This window comes from Pseudopodoces humilis, chromosome 16, assembly GCF_049639895.1.
Source record: "Pseudopodoces humilis isolate 2021_Gansu_Grassland_sample_001 chromosome 16, ASM4963989v1, whole genome shotgun sequence".
Lineage (NCBI taxonomy): Eukaryota > Metazoa > Chordata > Aves > Passeriformes > Paridae > Pseudopodoces > Pseudopodoces humilis.
Window position 1 is genome coordinate 14,208,993 of NC_142215.1, and position 22,651 is coordinate 14,231,643.

Here is a 22,651-nt window from a genome sequence, read left to right on the forward strand (position 1 = left end):
CATTGCCTTGAAAGGTACTTTAGCACACTGACTATTTTATAATAGACAAATAAATTTAATGGTATTATTTTATCTGTATGGTACCAAGTGGTAGTTTTTTCTTCTTCCTCTCCTCTTTCTCTCCAGGATGAAAAGAATCAAGTATTAACAACAAATATTTGGCTACAAATGGTAAGTTTTGAAACAAAGTATGTGTTTTCCCCCTTCAATCTTAGAGTTTAATCTGGTGACAGGCTTGAATTTTAGAAAGTTTTCAGGTCTGTAAGAAAATATGAGTTGATTCCTAATTCCATGTCAGATTTTCTTTCCTTCCACTAGATACCACAGCGGAGAACTTTGTCCTCATTAATTCATGGCCAGTATTGCTGGGCAGGAGTCAATTTTTAATAAATGGAACATATAATAGACAATTCAAGAACTTTGTGAGAGTATTTTGAAATTATTTTCTCTGAAAGGTTACATTATGACTCAGAATTAACAAGGTGCTTCTTAGCATGCTGACTCCTGTGGAGTCCTAATGTATCCACAAGCCTTTCCACCACAAGTTTGTCTTGAGCTCTGCATAGACAGGGTAATGTGGAGTTTTCTCCATCTCTAGCAGCATGGATGAGAATTTGTCACTAGTTGAATTCCCATCAGTATTACAGAAACTGAACTGTTTGGGTTATGTAGAGGAAGTTACAGAAGATTTCTATTATTCCAATCACACGGCTTTTGCAGAAACTTTACACTTTTCAGTTTTTTTACCAGCTCATTCAGTTTAAAGGCATTATTTTTTCTTTTATTGTAACATTTTAGATAGAGCACCTCCCTTGCATTGGGGTAGGCCTTTGGAAACAAATAAAAGACTATTCTGATGACCTGTAAGGATAGCATGACTATTCCATATACTCACAAAGAAAATCTGTCATGGAAGAAGCATTAAACTCATGCTTTTTTACAGGCCTGTTGTACAGCAGGATTAAAAATGTCAAATATAATATGTTTTTGGCTTTTACCTACAAAGACCATAGTTGCTATGATTTCTTACCAGTAAAAAAGACAACAATTCATACTCAAGAGGCTGTAATTTATTTTCCTTCTCTTTTATCTCACAGCATCCTTTATCCTTTTTGAGTTAGTTTTTTTCCCCTTAGGAAATTTTTGATTATATTATACCTTCTGTATTTCTTTTGATTTATTCACCTTAGCACATACTGGATATGAAGCACATTAAGACTGCAATGAACTACACTTGATTACTACAAAAAAATGTAGCCGTTCCTCTTGGCTTGTGTACACATAAAAATAAGTGTTTGCATATTAACTGTCTATTAATGGTGTTCTAGACAGATTCAAAGCATGCTTAAGGCAAACATATGTCACTTTATTATTCTAAATGATCTGAAATAAGTTTTTCCTTGAAATCTGTCTCCACTACAAACTTTGATATATATGTGTGTATAATCAGCAACGTATCTTAAATGTATTTTATGTAATTATCCCCAAAATACTTAAATAGAAAAAAAAAACTTGAGAGAAAGGGGAATATAAATCTATATTTATACATGCAGACTATTTCATCCGACCACTATCTCCATGGCAATACTGTTCAGTATCAAAAATCTAAAACTTGATCTAAGTTATAGCAGGAGCCTTGGTTAATCACACAGATTGGTACTAACCAAAGTACCCTGAGCTCTTTGCTATTTTAATCCAAATTAAAGGTGCTTCAGCTCCTTTAACAGTAGCTCTAAAGTTAAAGCAAAATGCAGCAGATCATGCTGGATGGGTGAGCACTTTGTACACAGGGCTAAAAGAGCAACCGTAAAATCTGCTTAACATTATCTCTAACCCAGGCTTGAATATTAAGTTTTCTGTTGCCTTTGGACTGTCTTTACGTCACTCAGCATCATCCTGAGCTACAGTACAGTGGCCATGGTAACTCCTAATGCAAGCTGGGATAGGAAATGACTGGATCTGTTGATACCCAGGATGCATTCAGCTGGCAGTGAACGCAGCCTGCCAGTCCCAGCCCTGCCACCACGACTGCGAGTGACCTGCTCTGGTGGCTCCTGAGAACGAGTCACCCAAAGCCATGACAGCCACGGCTTTCTGTGCCTTAAACCCACACAGCCTGTTTGCTTACACTGCTGGCCTTCAGGAAAAACAGACGTGTCCTGGCATCTCAGGACTTCTACACTACACAAAGATGAAGTGGTAAAAAAATTACAGTGACATTTGTCAACCAGGAAGTTCATGTAAAACAGTTCACTGGGAAAATGCATGTAGAACTTCTGAAAAAATATGAGACACAGTTGATCAGCTTACAGAAGCTGTGTATAGATGGCTGTGAGCAACACATGTATCTTAACTAGAGAACAGTGAATACAGAAACTATGAACAGAGCCAAAAATTTGAAGATTTCCATAAAAAATGATTATCTGCAAAGCTAAAGGAAAGAACAGTGCACAACTCAGATATTTTGTCTGGTTTTGCTACAAAGTCTTTGTAAAAAATGAGATATAGAAGCACAGGCCAAAAATAAGTATAGTAAACACTTCACAAAAGCTGCATGATGAATGCTATTAATTGTGCTGAATGCATCAAAATGGTCATTTGTGCTGTTGTAAAGGTATGAGAATGTATTTGAATACCTGCAGCATGAGGCTAACTGGGGACTTGGTGTATCAAACCAGAACTTGCCTGTGACAGTAATGCAAGGAATTACATAGACCAGTTTGATGTGAATACCCCATGAGAACGACCAATAACATTTACCTCCACAATATGCACTGGCAATTTTTTTGGACATTAATGTTTATCAAACATTTTGACAAGGACCACTAGTCCAACTGTTGTACATTTACTCACCCATTTAAAAGTTTACATTTAAGAATTAACATTTGGCATTGCAACAGCTTGGTAAATCTGGACAAGTCCTCCATGATGCCTGCAGCCAAGTGAAGTTAATGTAAACAACATAGTAATGGAGACACAGAGAAGTCCATTATAATGAACGTGGACATGAGAGAACATTTTGTGAATTTTGTAAAATGAATTGAACTATATTCCTTATGCCCTTGGTGCACAACAGAAACCACCCTAGTATCATGACAAGACCTTTGCATAGTAAGGAGTGATGTACAACCTCAATTTCAGGAAAATGCAGCAGCCCATGCTATTTCCCTGGAGTGCAGGAGGTAAGCAGATTGCTGGGGCTGCCACAGGGCTCAGCTGGCTCAGTCTGGGGCTTTGCTCTTGTTTATGGCTGTGCACCACCATATGTTGCAATGGCAGAGTGTGGGATTTAGCAGTGCTGAGCTCAGATCAAAGCTCCGCTGGTGTGCCTGTGCCAGCCTGCCTGTGCCAGCAGCCAGGCCTGGGCTGAAAGGAGCACAGGCAGCCCCAGGGCAGCCACCTCCAGCGCAGGAAGTGCCAGCCAGGGAGGAAACTTGTGGGATTGAGCAGTGCACCAGAGCAGCTGCCTCAGTTTGCCCAATGCCAGGCCCCAGGAGCTGCCAAGACCTTCTGCTGGCATTAACCTTGTGCAATCACAGTCATCTTCTGTCAGCAGTGAATGCTGGCTGCTCTACCCCGTGGCTATTAGCAAGGTACTACAACCTGAGAATTTCCAACCACAGAAAATAAAACTGTCTATGAAGATAATGGAAGTTACTGCATGAATTATAAAAGCAGTTCAATCCCAAACTGGCACCTGAGACAGTTTTAACAATACACAAGCACCCCAAGTCTCTTCTAGGCTGTTATGTGCACTGCAGTCTGAATTGAAATGAGAGGTTTATGAGTTCCATTGTGCTCTAGGTGCTCATTTGCTTTTTCCAAACATTTCACTCCCCAAAGCTATACAAGAGAACACCTATTGTTTCACCCAGTCCCTAGAGAACTACAGTAAACCAGTGGATGAGATGACCTAACTTGCTTTTTGTGTGTATGGCTTAGTACTGGACAGATCATTACCTACAGTGGAATGTGTCTGAATACCCTGGAGTGAAGAATGTCCGCTTTCCTGATGGACTGATTTGGAAGCCTGATATTCTTCTCTATAACAGGTAGACACAGTTTTCTTTGTGTGTGTGGGGATGGAGGGAAGATTGTAGAATTATAGACCTGCAAAATATCTCCTGAAAGCTCAACTGCTCCAACCTTTCTTGGGAAAGGGTATCTACATGAAGTTTTCTAGCACCCTGTCCAAACACAAAGATAACGCAAGGTAAATGACATAATCATCTCATCAAAATGCCTAGATTTTAAAATAATTTTCCAAAACTTTCTAGGTGTTTGGAATACTGGAAAATCACCAGTCTCCTGTTCACAGAACAGAAGGACATATTTTCAAATACTTTGTGAATAACAATATAGTCCCTACTACCATTCTAATTGAGTAGCTTTTAGGAGATTGTGTTCAATGGATGGATAGTATAATTTTCTCTGATTTTTTTTGGTCTAAATGGTTACTGGTGAATTCAAATCTGATGTTTGCCTGTTTGTCAGGGTTTAGTTTGGGTTTCACTACAGACAGGAGAGGCAATTGCCATGAAGGATCTTTGCATTTTTCCATGTCCAGTTTTGGTGTTACTCTTTCCTCCTGCTACAAAAATAGCTGGGATATTTGCTGCTCTCCTTGTCAAAGTGTTCTGAGTTGGGCCTATTTCAGGGACAGACAGATTGCCATCTATCCACTGCAGAACCTTTGGCTGACATTGAGAGATTCTTTGGCTGTACTGTTACATGGTAGTTTCCATTGTTGAATTTATTTAGTTCAAACTATAAAACACTGAGAGCTGCCTGTTCTATAACAAATTGCCTTCTGCTGCAGTTGTTATGGGCTTGTGTGCTGTTGCCCAGGTACTGGAAAGAACTTACATCTGCTCTGTCCATGGAGCCTGGCCCTTCTGTGGTAGCCAGGGTACACTGTTTTGCTGCCTGTGCAGGTGATGTGAGCCCTTTGTCTTCCTGATGGTGTTCTTTCCTTTGTTTCTCTGCTATATGGCTCATAAGAGCACACCTCGCTGTGCTTATCAACCTGATTCCCCTTCCCACTTCAGCAGCTGCTTTTTGTTGCAACGAGAGGGAATAGAATACACCTAGAATAGAATATACCTAGAGAATAGCTGTTCCCAATGTCAGCTGCAGTTTTGCTCCAGTGCCTTTTGGTGAGCACCTTTATGTTGAATGTTGCAGTCCCAGGTGCTGTTGCATTGCAATAATAGGATAGCAGCACCAGTGGCAGCATCTGCCAGGCACTGGGGTGCTCCTGCATTGTCCCAGAGGTGCAGCTGACACTGAGTGACCTGAGGGGAGCTCCAGTGCAATTCACCATACTCACAGTACCTGCCTGGCAATGTTACTACTCACTTCTGGTTTAAACATGGCAAGTTGTCCACAAACCAACAAAAAAACTCCTAAAACACTCCTTCAAACTAAATGGAGCAGCCTGATATCTGAGACAGGTATTTTTGAAACATTAATCTTAATGTAATTTTCAATGCAAACTCCTTTTCTTGAGCAGTTATCCCTAGCTACCTTGATTCCATAAATTACCATTTTCTTGGAAGAATCTGACAAATGACACCTTCATTTCCATTGTCCTGATGAATGACACGCTGTGTATACCATAAAATTGGTACTCTACAATAGAAATTTAGTGATTTCCAAAAAAAATTAGTTATGACAATATTCTTTCTCATATATATCACATACCTGAGAGATATTTGCAATGTGCCTGATGATTTAGGCTTCAGTATTTAAGTATATCCAAAATGAAAGGGTAATATTTTTGAAATTAGTGATATTAATATATGCATGCTAACTGTAGCTGGAGTGGTTTATAGAATGAGAAGGGTCACAATAACCTGGAAAACTGAAACCACAATTTTTCTGTTAATACAGGTTTTCAAATCTTCAGCTTGTTAACTATGACTCAGTCATGAAATAATTATTCTACAGTTTCGCTACTACAAACACATATTTAATCCAAAAATCTTATGCAGAGTTTAGTCAGAGAGCAAAGCTATTTTAAATAAATTCTTATTCCTGTATGAAATTACATTGGGAATATTATGATGTTCCCTTCTAGTGACATGCCATTTTGAGATAGATGCTTTCAATTTCTATGCTTCACTAGGGACATGCGTCTGCAGTTACAGAGAAATTAATGAACTATAAATTCACTTTCCATTTTAATGAATGCATGTTTCACTATGTCTTGGGTTCTTACACATCTTGCTGCAGCCTAGTACAGAGAAATTGTGGCAGCTGTATTAAATTTTACATCCAGTCTATTATGGGGAGAGCAGGGCCAGTTCATCTGTAGTTTTTCTGAGGAAAGAAAATCTAGGCTTTTATACCAATACCAGGATTGACTGTGTTAGTGTCATGTGGACTGTCTTCCACTTTTAACTATACTTATTAAAAGTGCTCATTTCTGGTGGAATTATTTTCCAAATGGCCACATAGTGTTCAGTACTTCATGGAATAACAAAAGCTCTGGAAAGTACGTCTCATTTTTCCAGTTTTAGAAACATGAGGTTAGGGGACATTGGGATTCTGTCTTCTAGGTACAGCTTTGTCATCTCAGTGTCCTGTAATCAATATCTGCTTTCAAGTGGGTTATACCCTGAAGAGGAAATGTAGCAGAAATGGTTTTCTATCATTACACTACATTTCAGTCCAGTCTCTTCAACTACTTTAATGCTTTCCCAATAGAAAGAGTGCATTTCAAAAAATTATTAGAAGCACATCATAGAAAAACACACACTCCTTTTTCAGAAGAAAAGAATTTAATATTTGAACCTCACTACCACTGGATTTTCTTTTAAGAATGTGCCTATGAAAGGCAAAGTCATATGGCAATGAAATCAAGGTTCCTTGATAATTCGTTCTTGTGAAAATCCTATTTTTGCCAATTACCAGAAACAGCAGCAAGGTCTTAGAATCAGCTCCCTGGTGTTTAACTGCCCTCCACTCCTGAGGAAGAGAACAGAACTTAGCCCAGGAGTCATTAATTTCCACTTAACAAGTGATTTGTGTGGCATGGATAATTTTACATCCTAAATTTGACTACTCATTTGAATTCCATCATCTAACCCTTATTAATTTCAAGTCAAAGCAATTATTTGTCTAATACAGAACCTCGTTGAAGGACCTTAGGTCTGGTTTTCTAAGGAAATGAGACCCATGCACCTGTGTGCATGCACACCTGTGTGAATGTGTGTGTGATCTTGCTGCCTCTCTCTCCAAATCCTCTACCGAATTTGGCAGTGCAATCAGTAAAAATTTTTGCAGCATCAGTTTCTTACAAACATCACAAAAAGAGGCAGCCAAGATGTGGAGGGAGAAGAATTAGAGCTGCAGCTGGAAGAGGAGCTGTAAGCCAAACCAGGAGAATCCAGCCATGAGCTGTGGACTGAGCTGCCTTTTCCCCTCTGTGTGCTAGGATCAGGCATCACACATACACAATACTGAGACTTGTCCGCTTCTCTTCAAAGTTCAAATTAAATACTTGCAAGTAGTTTCAATACTTGTGAAACTTCTGCTCATCACAGGAAAAAAATGCAACTCCAGATGAGCAAGTAATTATTTGGATTTAGCTGTTTCTTGTCTGCAAATTTCACAAACCAGCCCAGATATTTTTTAAAATCTAAGTTCTTCAAATATATAAGGGGAAAGTAAAATGAAAATTAAAAAATTCTAATTAAAAATGTCTAAAATAAGTTGCTTTATTTTAGCTTCTGAGACACAACATTTGCATCAGAGTGGATCAAATATTAAATTCCTCTTTTCAATAAAAGGATATCTCAATAAGGGTTTTTCTCTTAAGAAACACCTTCAAATACTTGATTTTTTGCTAGAGTTATTAATATTTCACTTTATGACCTGTGGGAACCGAATCAGCTGGGATAGATTATAGCTTGGACTGGGTTCCTGACATGGGGGGAATAAACCTGAGACCCTGGGAGGGAGGATGTGAAGGGATGGAAATTAGGATGCTACAGGGATCATTCCATAGTAGGTCACGTCCCTGGTCCGTATTCACGATTGGAGCTGCCCTCGGGTACCCCTATGTATTGTTCACTACGCCCCCGGGTCTTTGGATGCAGCCCCTCGGACCATGTGGTCCAAGTGAACATTAGAATCTATCTTTGGGCACTCCATCATACCTGTCCTGATTTATTCAATCACACTCAACCCAGCCAAACTGCACAACAGGTCTCAGAACCCCCATGTGACAATGACCATCTCAGATTTTTACTGTTTTTCTAATGATGTTTTAAAAGGTGATTAGAAAATTATGAGCTACTAGACCACTAACAGGCAAAGAGACATTAGAGACTTGTAGTGTTCTAATTAATCTGGAGATGCACAGGTTTTGAAAGTCCAGATTGCTGCAAGCATCTGGACCCTGAGGCTTGTGTGACACCTCTGCCCTGCCCAGTACAGCTGGCTCTGCATTTGCCTCGCATTCCAACTCACCCCACAAGGTGACAGGTTGGAGGCTACAACAGCACAACAAACACAGTAGCCTGTGTCTCATTGTGTTTCCCATACAGAGGTACTTAAAATGTTGATGCCTGGTAAATTCCTGGGACATAGTGCCAGACAGAACTGAGATATTCCTTGGCAGTAGATGCCAATTCATAATTTGGAGCACTCCAAATGACATTATGATTCTTCTTCTAGAGACTTGCAAGGACAGCACACCAGGGCAGTGCTGGCCACACCACTACAGTAACACCTGAAATAGGGCTGCTTTTTTTTCTTGTCTGAACTCAGTTTGTGGGTTCTGAGGTAGATAATGAAGGCCAGAGCTGCATTAAAGGGTCTCATGTATGACATGTAGTAATAATGTTCACCCATGCAAAGAGGTAGGAAGACACAGACACTGGAGTATCCGTCTCCTCAGTACTCATTAGCTGCTGTTAATGTAGACAGCAAGAGAACAGATTTCCCTGTACAGCTCTTTGAGAAGTTTTTATAAAATGCTTACTTTCCAAAAGGAAATCAATAGAGCCAAGGCACTATAATGAATCTAGTGGGCAGGTGAGCAGCAAGTATGAGGTGGCTGACCTTCACTTACAGTTCTTAATCAGAGGCAAACCCAGAACTATCAGGCCAGTTACTGTGAGGCCACAGAAAACTGATAGCAGGAAAAAAAGCTGTCAAGTGTTTGAGGTGACATAGTCCTTTTGTGAGAACAGATTTGTCTCAGACATTCTTCAGCCACTCAAAGAGCAAATAACCCATTTTGTTTTTCCCCTGTTCTAGTGCTGATGAAAGATTTGATGCTACTTTTCACACTAATGTTTTAGTCAATTCTTCAGGACATTGCCAATACCTGCCACCAGGTAGGCTGTTTGCATGTCATAAGTTTTGATAGATTAATTGTATATGGTATGGTTTCAAATTTGCCATAAATTCTTTTACCTTTTATTTGTTTATCTAGCATCATTTGATAGATGTAAGCCTAGATGCATTATGGTTAAATGGTTAACACCTTTGCATGAAAACCGTCATACAAGATACATGTTTTATTACAATTATGGAAACTCTTCTGTCATAATGCACAATTTCAGAAGTTCAGAAGTCCTTACTATAAAAAGATGTTGTTTATTAAAGTCATAGTAATGCCTTAATAAATTTTTATTTAATTATTTTAGTGTTTCTTTTATTAATATGTTAATTTTACAGTAAGATGCTTAGTAACATCCTGGATGCATTTCTATTTGAAATGATTCAATAAATGCTTCATCAAAACAATTGATGTCTGGATGTATAACAGTGGAGCACTGTTTCTCTTCCCCAACTTAATTAGTATAATTATTAGAATTAACTCTTCCTAGCATTCGAATTTTGAAAACTACAGCAATAGAGCCAACGCTTTCCAGACAAATTAGGTTCTCTGCCTAAGATGTCCAGAGGATTTCAGGGCTTTGCTTCATGATTTTGCTCTCATAAGATGTTCCATTTGGTGGGGGTTTTTCAATTCAGTTCTGAAAGCTGCTGAAGGACAGGGTCTGACTCAACAAGTGAAAAAAGAAGAAGCTAGCTTTCCTGAATAAATCAAGATCATATAAATCTAATAAAACAGCAAATAAATATTTCAGGATTTCTTACGCTTCAGGATTTCTTACTTTAGTCAGTAAAAGTATGTAAAAGAAATAGAAACAGATTACATATTCCGCTTCAATTCTTCCTGAAATACTGTATGTAGAAATCTGAGTTCTTTGAATATTCTTCCATTATGTGCCAAAATGGAAGAGTATCTTTAAAAATAGTTAATAACATCAATACATTAATGGTACAGTTCTTTCTCTTCTCTATGACTGACTTTTGCTCTTTATATGTCGAGACAGGACTGAGATGAAATATGCTTTATAAATGAAAAACTGAAGCCACAATGTAGAATAAGTTCTGGTTACAAAATGTACATTAAGTTATGTGGAATGAGCATTTAAATTACATGTTCTTCTTTAAAATCTCAACCTAGGCATATTTAAGAGCTCATGCTACATAGATGTGCGCTGGTTTCCATTTGATGTTCAGAAATGCAATCTGAAGTTTGGATCCTGGACTTATGGAGGCTGGTCCTTGGACTTACAAATGCAAGAAGCAGATATATCTGGCTATATTTCAAATGGAGAATGGGATTTAGTAGGTAAGCTCTCAATTCCTTATTTACACTGTGAACTTGCAGCCTTGTTTTCACTGCTGAAATGGATGGAGTAACAATTAGGAAATGAAGACAGAAATTAAATTAATAAATGACCTAGCCAGTGGCATTTGAAATTCTTGAGAACAGATCTCAGATGCAAATCAATATTAAAAAAAAAAAAGACAAATTTGCTGCTTGAGTTCTGTAAGTATCTTTTATCTGATTTTCCTTTATTATCTGAGAAAAGTGGGAATTAAGCTTAAGTAGTTTTACCTGTAGTAAAACTTGGAAAACTACATTTATCCTTTTAAAAAAGAAACACTATATAATATACAGTTTGTTCACATTCATTTCTGGTTTTCTTCCTCTTTTTTCCTACTCAGGAGTTCCTGGGAAGAGAACTGAGAGCTTTTATGAATGTTGTAAAGAACCCTATCCAGATGTGACCTTTACAGTTACCATGAGACGTAGGACACTTTATTATGGACTCAATCTCCTTATTCCTTGTGTCCTGATATCGGCACTCGCCTTGTTGGTTTTCCTGCTTCCAGCAGACTCGGGAGAAAAAATCTCACTAGGTAGAGTATTAATAGGATATTGCAAATGACTAAACCAAAAGAAGATGTCATTTTAAAGTTTCTTTTTAAACAGTTTTAGGCAGGAGGAAGAGTTGGTGTGTCCTGTTCTGGCTCACAAACTACTTTTAGTGTTTGATGCTGAACCAGCAGAGGCATAAACAATTCCTGAGTACCTTCCTTAAGAAGTAGGCTTTCATTTTTTGACAGTTATTTGCTGAATCTTACATTCATTAGGTAAAACTTAAGTTTACAAATACACATTTGAATACTTTAACACTGAATTCTTCTTAATACTTCCTTTTAATATTGACTTGTATTAAGAGCCTATGGTGCCTTCTCAGAAAGATTGAGTCTAAATGCTCTTATTTTACTTTTTATAGTGAACTTAAGCAATGATTTGTGAAACAAATCTGATTTTGAGTACTTAATCTTTAAGATGGAGTTTATATAAAGAAATCTTTAGTCCCATACAAAATTCAAATGAACTGACTTCTGCTAAGTAAACATTGCTGTTAAAAGGTAGAAAACTTGACATTTCTCCAGAATATGGTTAAATTTATGATTAATAGCCTCTTCAATTGTTGTCTTTCACCATATTTTAAGATGAATTATTTGTTCCTTAATCCTTTCCCATCTGACAATGACTCTTTACTGTTTAAGTCTAGTTCTGAGAAAAGAGTTAAATCTTCTTCCGGAAAGGTGGGAACTCATCACTGAGCAACAGAAGTCAAACTCCAAAAATCAACAGTCAAGACTGCTTGGGCATAATCCCCTGCAGAACCCAACACCAATATCAAAGGATGCCAAATTCTGTCCAAGACAGCAAATCTGGTTTTGAGGAAATTTATGTATCACACCACCTGTAGCTTCCATGACAATTAATCAAGTGTCACATGCTCAAATACTCAGATTCATACCATGTTTCTAAAGCTAATACAGCACAAGAATTGCTTTGATTTGCCTCAGCTAATTAGCAAATGATGAGAAAAGTTGAACCATTACAGGGATGTAAAAGTACCTATGTCTGTGCAAGCACTGGTGCCAGTTTGGCAGCACTGCTCTCCTGAACTTGAGGCAGCACGAGGAAGGACAGGAGTACCACTAAGGGGCTGGAGCAGGATTACAGTGGGATTGCATCTTGCACAGAGCACTCCTTCAGATTCATTTTGTTTCTCTCCTTGTTGTAATTGTAAGCTACTGGTATGATTTCATACTTTATGTTTATCTTTTAGGTATAACGGTTTTATTGTCTCTCACTGTCTTCATGCTGCTTGTGGCTGAAATTATGCCAGCAACCTCTGACTCTGTGCCCTTAATTGGTAAGCTTTTAGTCACTTGGATTTTTTCAGCAAACAAGGTGCAATGACTTTGCACAAAGGCCAGCATTAAGGAAAATCACCAGATGTAAAATGGATGACTGCAATTGAGTTAGAAAAATATGGCCAATTGATGAGAGGCTCTAATGGGTGCTTTCTGCTCTGAATGAAATAGAGAATATATGTGTATTTGGGGAAAACAGAAATCAGAAGAGAATCAATTTTCCATGGAAGAATTTGTTGTAGTTTTGACACAATTGGCCAGATTGTGTTCTGTATTCCTAATTCTAATTAGGAAATTGGAATGCATGAGCTAAATATAATTAAATCTTCTCACTGTAGTTGTTCAAACAAAGAGAAACTTTTCAAGACAAGTACTAGTCAGTTTATATAATAATGCTGAAAGAAAATTAGAAGGCACCCTGTGTCAAGGTTTCTTAGAAAAGGCAGGTGCTCAGATCCACAAAAAAAAACAGCTAAATGCTGGCTATGCCCTCAATATAATGTCTGATCTTTCTGCTGTTGAGAAATCTTTCAGAAGTATCTAGAGCAGCACTACCCTGGAAAAAGAACTAAATGCTATGAATGCATATATAAACATCCCTTATTAAAGCTGTATCAGTCAAAGAATGTTCCTGTAATTGTTTCCTTATTTTGCAGCTCAGTATTTTGCCAGCACTATGATTATTGTTGGTCTTTCTGTGGTTGTCACTGTTATTGTTCTACAATACCACCATCATGATCCAGATGGAGGAAAAATGCCTAAATGGGTAAGGTTTGATTTTCCTTCACTATCCATTGCATAAATGTCCAGCTCATAGAGTAGCTAGTCACCCATGATTACCTTCTACCGTTAAAAACATACAAATCCTCCCCAGACATTTTGTTTGGAGAAGCAGTTTCACCAGAAATGAGGTGTCCAGATATGTTCCATGTGGTTGGTTTCTTAGAAAATGTCTGCAAAAGAGAATGAATATACCTCCACTAATTCCTCATCTCCTTCAGAACAGCTACATGCAATTCAGGATTTTGTTAAAACATAAATATAAAACTGAAGGTGATTTTCCAATTAGCTTTAGATGTTAGAAGTGAACCAGGTAGAAGAATAGAGTAAGGTGCTGATGGAGATGATAAATGCATGAAATACGTTACTCTTGAGGTGCAGCTGGGCAGCCACTACATACTTAGCTGCTGCCCAAACAGAAACATCCATAGCCTAAAAAGTATCTGTTAAAGATGGCCCTTAAAGGGGAATTCTCTGAAAATCCTGATCTTTACTTCACTGTTCAAGAACATCTGTAAAGTCCAAGGAATTAAAGCATTTTTTCTAAGCATTTAAGACTTTTTAAATAATGTCCTTCTATGAGGGGTGGGTTTTACAGAGAACATTGTGCTGATATTAGATTACTACACAGTACTGTCATCAGCTAGGTGTCCCCTCCTTTGACTTCACCCAGCCCAGGGCAGCATCAGGCCTTTCTGAAGATGGAAAGCCCTTTCTTCTTTTTTCTCTCTGGAACAATGAGTTATTATAATCCTTACTTATCTGGAAATAATGTGCATACAGCAGTACCCTGAGGACAAGAGATAATGAGATATTTCCTGGTTTGTTCTGGGGTGGTGACTATAAAGTAAATTTCAGTGAAGAGAATAAAAGGTAGATCTCTTTAGACGTGTGTTTGATGACCTAAAGGGGACAGTGTTTACTCCTGAGCCAAACATCCTCAGAAAACAGAGTACTTGACATTGAGGAGCTGTAGTGTTGAGAAGCTGAAGTCCAACAAACGTTATTTGGATACTGGTGGATTTTGGATCAGGCCCTCAAATTAACAAAATATTATCTTACTTGGTGAAGCTTGATAGCATAAAGAAAGTAATAGGGAAAGATCTGTCTCTGGCTGGGATACCTGCATGGATATAACATCTACTGTGAGTAACAATCCACAGTCAGAATAAATGGACCCAATCTAATATTAATTATAGGAAAAGGTTTGCATATTATATGATACAATAATATTTCACTAGAACTCTGAAAAAGAAATGCTGGCATGAGCTCCTAAAATCTGATTTAAATAAATTACAGAAGCTTTCATTTGAAGTGGAACAGTCTCTGGCTTTCCTGCATTTTCTGTAAGGCTGGATTAAGGCAATGTGGAAAACAGTAAAATGATACACAGAGATTAAATCGGCAATTTTTTTTTTAAATCAAAGTAATTTTTCCATATTTTCTTCATGTTATATCCAGATCTCTTTTCTGAAATCTACAACTGTTGTGAACACAATATGAGAACAGAGCCATAACATTTTAAAGCTCGGTGGTCCAGTCCAGAATCTGTTTCAGCAGCCCCACCCAAACAGTAATGGGTGTGAATTTAATATTAGAGCGCAAATAAGAGAAAAAGAATTGTAACTTTACTGACTACCATCCAAAGCAGAGTTTTTAAGACTATTAAAAAAGTAACTCTTCTTCAGTAAGAGTTTGGTTTGGTTTTGTCTAACCCATGGTTTCTAGTAAAGATGGAAAAGGCTGCCATGTCACTCTTCAAGTGTCAGGAAGAGTTAACACTATGGACGCTCCCACCAGAGGAGGGAGGAGTCCCAGTACTGACAGTCAGTCTGAGGCAATCAATATCACTGCTAGAGTAAGAAAAGAACCCCAGTGATTGGTAAATTAATCAGCTGGAAAACTCTAGCACCATTTTCTAGAAGTTGGTGCAGGCTAAGCAGAGACCATGGGCCAGTCACCCCAGCTGCCTGAATACCTGCGGCACCAGAAACAGCGGCTGTGTGAAAAGATGCTTATTCTCAAAAATTTTCTTTCAGACAAGAATCATCCTTCTGAACTGGTGTGCTTGGTTTCTGAGGATGAAAAGACCAGGGGAAGATAAAGTACGTCCTGCCTGTCAACATAAACAGCGTCGCTGTAGCCTGTCTAGTGTGGAGATGAACACTGTGAGTGGACAGCAATCCAGTAATGGTAATATGCTGTACATTGGGTTCAGGGGGCTGGAAGGGGTGCACTGCACACCCACCACTGATTCTGGCGTCATCTGTGGGAGAATGACCTGCTCACCAACAGATGAAGAAAACCTGCTGCACAGTGGCCACCCCTCTGAAGGTGACCCAGATTTGGCTAAGATTTTGGAAGAGGTCAGGTACATTGCAAACCGATTCAGAGACCAGGATGAAGAGGAAGCCATTTGCAATGAATGGAAATTTGCAGCCTCTGTAGTGGATCGGCTCTGCTTGATGGCCTTTTCAGTATTCACAATCATTTGTACAATTGGTATTTTAATGTCAGCACCAAACTTTGTAGAGGCTGTGTCTAAAGATTTTGCCTAACTCCTAACTAAAACCTGCTTCTCTGATTGGTATGTAGCAAATAAGAATGTGGGGTCTTTTGATTGCTTGTTTTTAATGAGTATAATGCTTCTCATTGTCTGCTTTCTTTTGTCCGCCCCCTCTCTGGTCCTGAGTTCCTTTTGGAAGAATGGCATTTCAGAAGGGAAGCCAAGAGTTTCTCTCTGGGCTGTGTCTGTGTAGCTCCTCTGAGCGCTCTTTTGTGGAAAATGGCAAGTCCCTTCAGAATGACAGGGTATTGCACCACCACCTCTTACACATGTTTGGCTGTTCCAAAATAAGAGGTATGCAATGCCAGAAATGGCACATCCAGACTTTGTTATAGAGGATAGCACGGTCCATCTCATCTATTTGAATCAGTGATCATAAACACATTTAGGAGAGGATTAAATCCAAATGGCTGCTCAAACAGAGAAAAGGGAGAAATGTCTTATGTAGCTCTTCAGCTCCTCACTCACACCCTGTAACTCCCTCCATGTACTTTGCAAACAAAATATATGACTTTCAGGATTTTGAATTTGTCTGACACACCAGAAACCTGAAAGTTCAGAGGACACACCACATACTTGTCCTTCCACATATTTCTGAGTTTGACCTAGAAATTTGGTTTTAATTCTAAAACAGGCTTCACAGTAATTGTTGCAGTGTTTACTGCTTCTTCTTTCTCCCCAGAAAGGCATTGTTTCAACTAATAACCATTTTAACTATCTAAAGGAAAAATTATTGATTTAAGATGCCTTCATCATCACTTGTTTAAAAAATCCTAACCCCCACACTTTTCTCTTTACCGTTAACTGGATTCCAGTATGGAAAAATTAACTCTATGTCTTGTACAGGCTTAAGCATAAATGAAGACTCTAAAGCAAAAAAAAAAAAGCCATTAAATCCCAAGATCAAGGTTTTCATTTAAAAATTAAATTTTTGATCTATTGTATGCTTAGCCTTTAATAGAACTCCTTCTGTTGAGTCACCGTAACATTGTCTTTACAAGAAAACTGCACCTTTTCTGCTCAGTCTATCATCAGATGAGTACTAATGAATAATAAAGCTTCTTGCTTCTGATATAAACTATTAACTGTATAAATATATATTTATATATATACACACTGCAGATGCATCCAAGGAAAGGTAAAAACTTAAAAACAAATTTCCCTAAGTCTAGATAGACTTTTGCAAAGGCAAAACTAGTAGTTCAACACTTTATGTTATTTTTGGTTCTGAAATTCTCTTGTCAATATATGCTGAGTTTTGATGTCACTTTGATGTCTTAATGAAAAGGGCTGAGCTGAGAATACCAGGACCTGAAACTTCATGTGTACAAAAGAGCTGAGAATTAGTCCCTCACTGGCACACCAGAAGTCCTAACCTATGCTATAAGTGGTAAAAGATGTGGGAGAGGATTAGTTTAGCATTGGTTGCTTCCTTTATCCTACAGAATCCAAATTGTTTGGCTGAGGTCTTCAAAGACACAGAGGCCTGTTGTTGTACCATATTTTTACTGTGAAATAAGCTCAAGGCCTCAGTTTCTCTCTTAAGATGGGTTAAAATGAAGTGGCTGTAATGCTTATCCTCCCTAGGTAGCAATTTCCTTCTCAAGGTCTGCTCCTCTGAGAGCACAAAAATCAAATTTCATGGAAAGCAAGCCCAGTCACCCCAGATACCACTCTTCACCTGATTGAACACCTTGTACAAGCACCTTTGTGCCTGAGATAAGTCACGAGGAGTGAAAGGCAGGCAGGATATTTCTCATTTTGTGAATTCTCCTTTTCCTAAAGGCCCATTCCAAATCTCACACTTTAATGCAAGTGAAACATTCAAAACCTTCTTGTAAGTTCATCCTGAAAATATGTGTCAGAATTACTTGTCAATAAGTTATGTTTTCAGGAACAACTATTTAGAATAAGCCATATAACAATTCCTGCAGATAGTTTCTAGTTTATAGATTGCATATGAATGGGAAACTATGAGTGCAAACTCTGAAATTTGAGTTTTGTTCATTTGTGAATAACTGCACATATCATGTGGCATGTGCTCCTCTTCTGGGTAATCTTTCTAGGCTAAGCTTCCTGATGAGAATGTTGATTTGCATTGGTGTATTTTCCTGCTGCAAGTATCTCTAAACAGCTATGTAGGGTGTTCCATTTATTCTTTGTAAAGTTTTGGGATCCTTTTGGAGAACAGCTTTTCAAAGAAAAACAAAGATTTTTGAGGACCCCCTTGCACAATGGGACACAGCTATTGCTCTCACAGTACATGATGCATGTGGTATAGGAAGCATGAGAGTCCTGCTCTTTCCACCCAAATCCATTTACGGTATCTGTGGAAATCATCTTTCTAAATACAGGAGGATAGAGAAAGCAAGTTACAATTTGACAGTAAACTTCATGTTCAGTGACAGACATGCCTACCCTTAAAAACTGGAGAGTTTGGCCTTAAGTGAAGTCCTGCCAGAGTCTGTCCCAGTGAGCTGGTAAAACTATCAGAGAACTGTGGGTGCTGACGAAGGGGCTGTGAGACACCAGCATTCTGCCCACACTGCCTTTGTCGTTGGCAGGGTCAATGAAAATGCACCAAGGGGACAAGGGAATCCTCATTTTCCTACTGTTGACACAACCTGTAAACATTTGGTAATAAGTTTGTTATACATTTTAAATATGAGTGGCTCCTCCATTATGTTGTTTAGCACCTATAAGTTAATTTTTCCTGTAACTGAGCTGAGCAAAATCAGTATGGTTCTTGTCAACTTGTGTGTGTCTTAAATATATTTGTGTATGCGCTAAACAATATTTTGATCTAAATGCTGTGAAAAAATATTTATTTACAATTCTGGACATAGAGATGGAAATTAAATACTGTATACAGTATGTGTATATAATATTAAAGTCTACATATTGATGGTAAAGATCTGTTATAATCATAAAGAGTCCAGATAGAGAATAAGAAGTGGTTCACCACAACTAAGCTATGACTTGCCTGACAAATTCAAAAGCTCACTCTAGAGCTCAGGTGTCATGTACAATACTATGTGTGAACAATGTATATTACTTTTCTGTTTTTATATTGAAATGTACTGAATATTTAGAAAATTTTTAATATTTAAAAAATTTATTTAAGTGTTAATGCCAAAAAGATTCCAAACGTAAAATTTTAAAAACTTAGTTTTAAATACAGATAAATTATTTAAAAAGTATTTAAAATATTAAATTATTTTATATAGGAATTGATAATACTATGTAAGACTTTTTTTAAAGATTTCTTTAAATTCTCTTTACATTCTCTAGCTGCAGGATGTAGTCTCAGTTCACCTGTGACAATTCAATTCCTCACCTTCTTTAACAAGACAAGAAGGTAAACCAAAGCCCCAGATTTTCTTTCTTTTGTTTTACTATTTTTTACATTAAGAAACATTGCATAAAGGGCATTAGAAAGAGATGTTACATCTGTCAGGTACTGATTGTCATATAAGCAACTCAATATCTTTTCAGTCCAGTACAAATAAAAGATTTAGATCAAGAGACTTTTGATTCTTTTTCATTTTGCTAACATGGAAAAATCTCAAGTGGTAGAAAACATGAATAGCCATAAAAGGAAGAAAGATGTCTTTGGTTATATCAATCTGGGATGACAGAGTTCTTTGATAATTAAATATAAATTCATATCCTCCTGCCAGCCAGTCCCACACCAAACATATATCACTTCAGTCTTATATAAGCAATCAAAGTTAATTGAGAAGGACTGAAATACCACGTAAATTTTGGAGTGGTCTCCATGCCAGTATTAATTTATTTTTGGAAGTTTAACACAGAAGAGAGTAAAAACAAATCCATACCAGCTGAACAAATTGTTGGTTTTTCCAGCTGCAAAGTTTGTTTGTTTGCTACTATTGAAAAAAAATCTAATCAGCAGACTATCCCTCAGATGCAAAAAGATGTGTCAGTGTAGTTTCTTGCAGAGATGAGTTGTCCTGCCCAAGAGCTGAAACATCTTCCTTTCTTTACACCCTGCTGAGCACGCACCAGAAGTAAAAGATCAAGGGCTGCTGAACCCAAGACTTAATTCTCTTCATGCTTCCCTAAGTAAGGAACAGCTGAAGAAGACCAGTTTGGGCCAGGGCACCACACGAGTCACACAAGCCTGTAGTTGTTACTGACCTCAGGCTGTCCCGTGGTCACAATGTCAAATGCTCAAGAGAGGCTTGTGCTGGTGCTGCTCACTCTGCCAGTGTGTCCCACCTTTCTCCAGTGCTGAGGAGAAGGACAGTCTGTGTCACATCTACTCTCAGACCTCAACAAGTCCAACAGGTTCATCTTAACACGCAGCAGGCAGGCTCCTGGCACTGCCCACGGAGCCACCATCACATACACTCCATCTCAGAAGTCTCTGTGAGTGGGATTAAAATCAGAGCACTGTGTGCTCCTGCTCTTGGGCATCTGGGTGGCTCAGAGGCAGACTGAGAGCCGCTGGGGTTTAGGAGCTTACTCATGAGCAGACCCGATGCCATTGCCTTCTGGGAGGCAAAGTCCATCACAGTCCACTGGGTCTCGTGGCTGTAGACACTAACTATATCAGCCACCCAGTTTTAATCCTCTGTGTATCAGGGTGTATTTTACTTCAAGAATACTGATTTCTTAGCCTAACCTCATCTTAAAAAGTCAGTAAATCTTAAAAAGCCGTGAACAGAATCTCCGCATTACAACAAATCTAACCTGGTAATCCAGCAGGATCTCAACAGCACTACAACCACAAATAAAAGCCTTTCACTATTATCTTTTTGTTGTTACATTGGTCCTGCTGCTTGAGAGAAAATCTTAGCATTTATGTAATATTGATTTATGCTATTAAGCAATTTGCAGATGATGGCATAGAGAGAGAATAAACAGCAGTATCTCATGCCCCAATAAACACATTAAAAGCTGCAATTAATTCACAGAAAATGAAAGTATTCTGAGGTAGTCTGAAACTTAGCATCCGTGTAAAGATATCACAAGTGAATCATTGGGCTTTCAGAGCTGCAGTGACTTGTCCACAAGGAATAACAGTTTAAACTTCAAAATAATTTGAGCTACATATTTATTTTTACCTTTGAAAACCCCCAACAAAACCAAAACCCAGCAGGAATTTCATAATTGCGACATAATATAATGCTACTCTGGAAAATGTGTGCATGACAATAACATGTATAGAGGCTTTCCTCTCAGCTAAACAATTAAAGGCATAACCCAATGCCTCAGTGCCTATATAAGGCAGAGAAATCTTTCTACTGAGTCTGAAATTTTGGGATCAAGAACACATTCAATCCAACAAACCTCACAGTTATCATTTGTGTATTAGTCTGGTTCATGGTAGGTATGTAGATGAATAAGAGTAAGCCAAGTATTAAATATTTATATTAAATTTGTTTTAGGCTAAAAAAACCCAACTGCATCCCAGAGCAGGATATATGCACAACATCCCTAAGAAAATATTATCTTATCTCTCAGTGTACATGTATTACAGCTACGAAATATTTCAATAATAATTTTTGTTCCTATAAAAGAATTCCAGTTTGAGATTGCTTTTGCTAGTGCAGCACATTTACTGCCCACTGTCCTTCCAAATTCTGGCCACATGAAACCTAATCAGCGGACTATTTTGATCAGAAGAAATGTTACGGGCCTGACATTCAGAAATCCTGTGTAAGTTTAACACTTAAGTTTTCTGGCTTTTCATCAGAAAATCTGACATTGTTGTGCCAAGTTGTGCTAGAAAGAAGATACTTCAGTGGGAAGTCCATGCCAGCCCTGCAGTGCACAGGTGCCTGGGCAGTGGAGGAGGCCTTCCCAGATGGCAGCAGGGCAGTGGCAGGACAAAGCAGGCTCTCCCATCCCTCCATGGGGCATGGAAAGTAAGTTCTCCTGGTTCTTCTGACTATGCTCTGATCGAGGATACAAACAGTATATGCTGTCTTTACTGATCAGCTAGTGAGATTTTCTCTCTTTTGATGAGGTAACAGTGTAAAATATTTGGGAATTACAGGTTGCACCACAGCTTAATTGGTGTTATCGTAACACCATCAGGAACTATCTTAAACTGGACCAAGTTGAAACCAGGTTAACGATATGGACATTGCTTGTAGTTCTCTTTTTGCTAAGCACTTTTATAACCCATAGAAGATAATCTGTTGCATCTTTCTCTGCAGTCAGGGTTAACATTCACATTCCTGTTTGCAGTTAGCAAAGTGGTAACATTGCTTAATGATACTTTACATTTTACACTGTTTATAATTGAAAGTTTCTTGCAGTGAAGAGATTAGAAACAAGGACAAGAAGCCAAAGTAATGCACCTTTTAAAATAAACAGCGAAAGATAAAAAGGACATATGAAGGACTGGCAGAGAGTGAGAGGAGGCAGGTTTGATATTATCATCAGCAGAGAGCTGTGACATGTCATCAGTACCACACCTGTCCCTCAAAGCCCAGAAAGCCAGAAGAGTCTCTTTGACCACCAGCAGCTGAGCACAGCCTGTGCTGTTTGTGCCAGATGGGGCTGAGAGGGAGCAGGTCCACACTGACTGGGGACAGAGCAGTCACAGAGGGCCAGCCTTCAGTCTGTGTCCTTAACATACCTGTGCTGCATTTGTGATGACTGCACTTCATTTGATGACACACAGAGGTACAGGTGTAGAGCTGGTCATGACTTAAAGCACTTTTTATCTAACTCAGAGAACTCCTCACTGTTCTCCCCCTATTTCTACATACACATATA

At 38.4% G+C, this 22,651-nt stretch overlaps 1 protein-coding gene across 2 annotated transcripts in view; it reads left to right on the plus strand.

Annotated features, from left to right (window-relative positions):
- Positions 1-18,832, plus strand: part of CHRFAM7A (CHRNA7 (exons 5-10) and FAM7A (exons A-E) fusion) — a 37,824-nt gene extending 18,992 nt beyond the window's left edge. Inside the window, 8 exon segments of one of the 2 annotated variants that reach the window (NM_001323313.1) lie at positions 127-171; positions 3,943-4,052; positions 9,268-9,347; positions 10,490-10,657; positions 11,038-11,232; positions 12,465-12,551; positions 13,209-13,318; positions 15,372-16,243. In NM_001323313.1, coding sequence (NP_001310242.1) covers positions 127-171; positions 3,943-4,052; positions 9,268-9,347; positions 10,490-10,657; positions 11,038-11,232; positions 12,465-12,551; positions 13,209-13,318; positions 15,372-15,890 — 1,314 coding nt within the window. In that variant the 3' untranslated portion in view covers positions 15,891-16,243. 2 annotated transcript variants of the gene reach the window in all.
- The last annotated feature ends 3,819 nt before the right edge of the window (positions 18,833-22,651 follow it).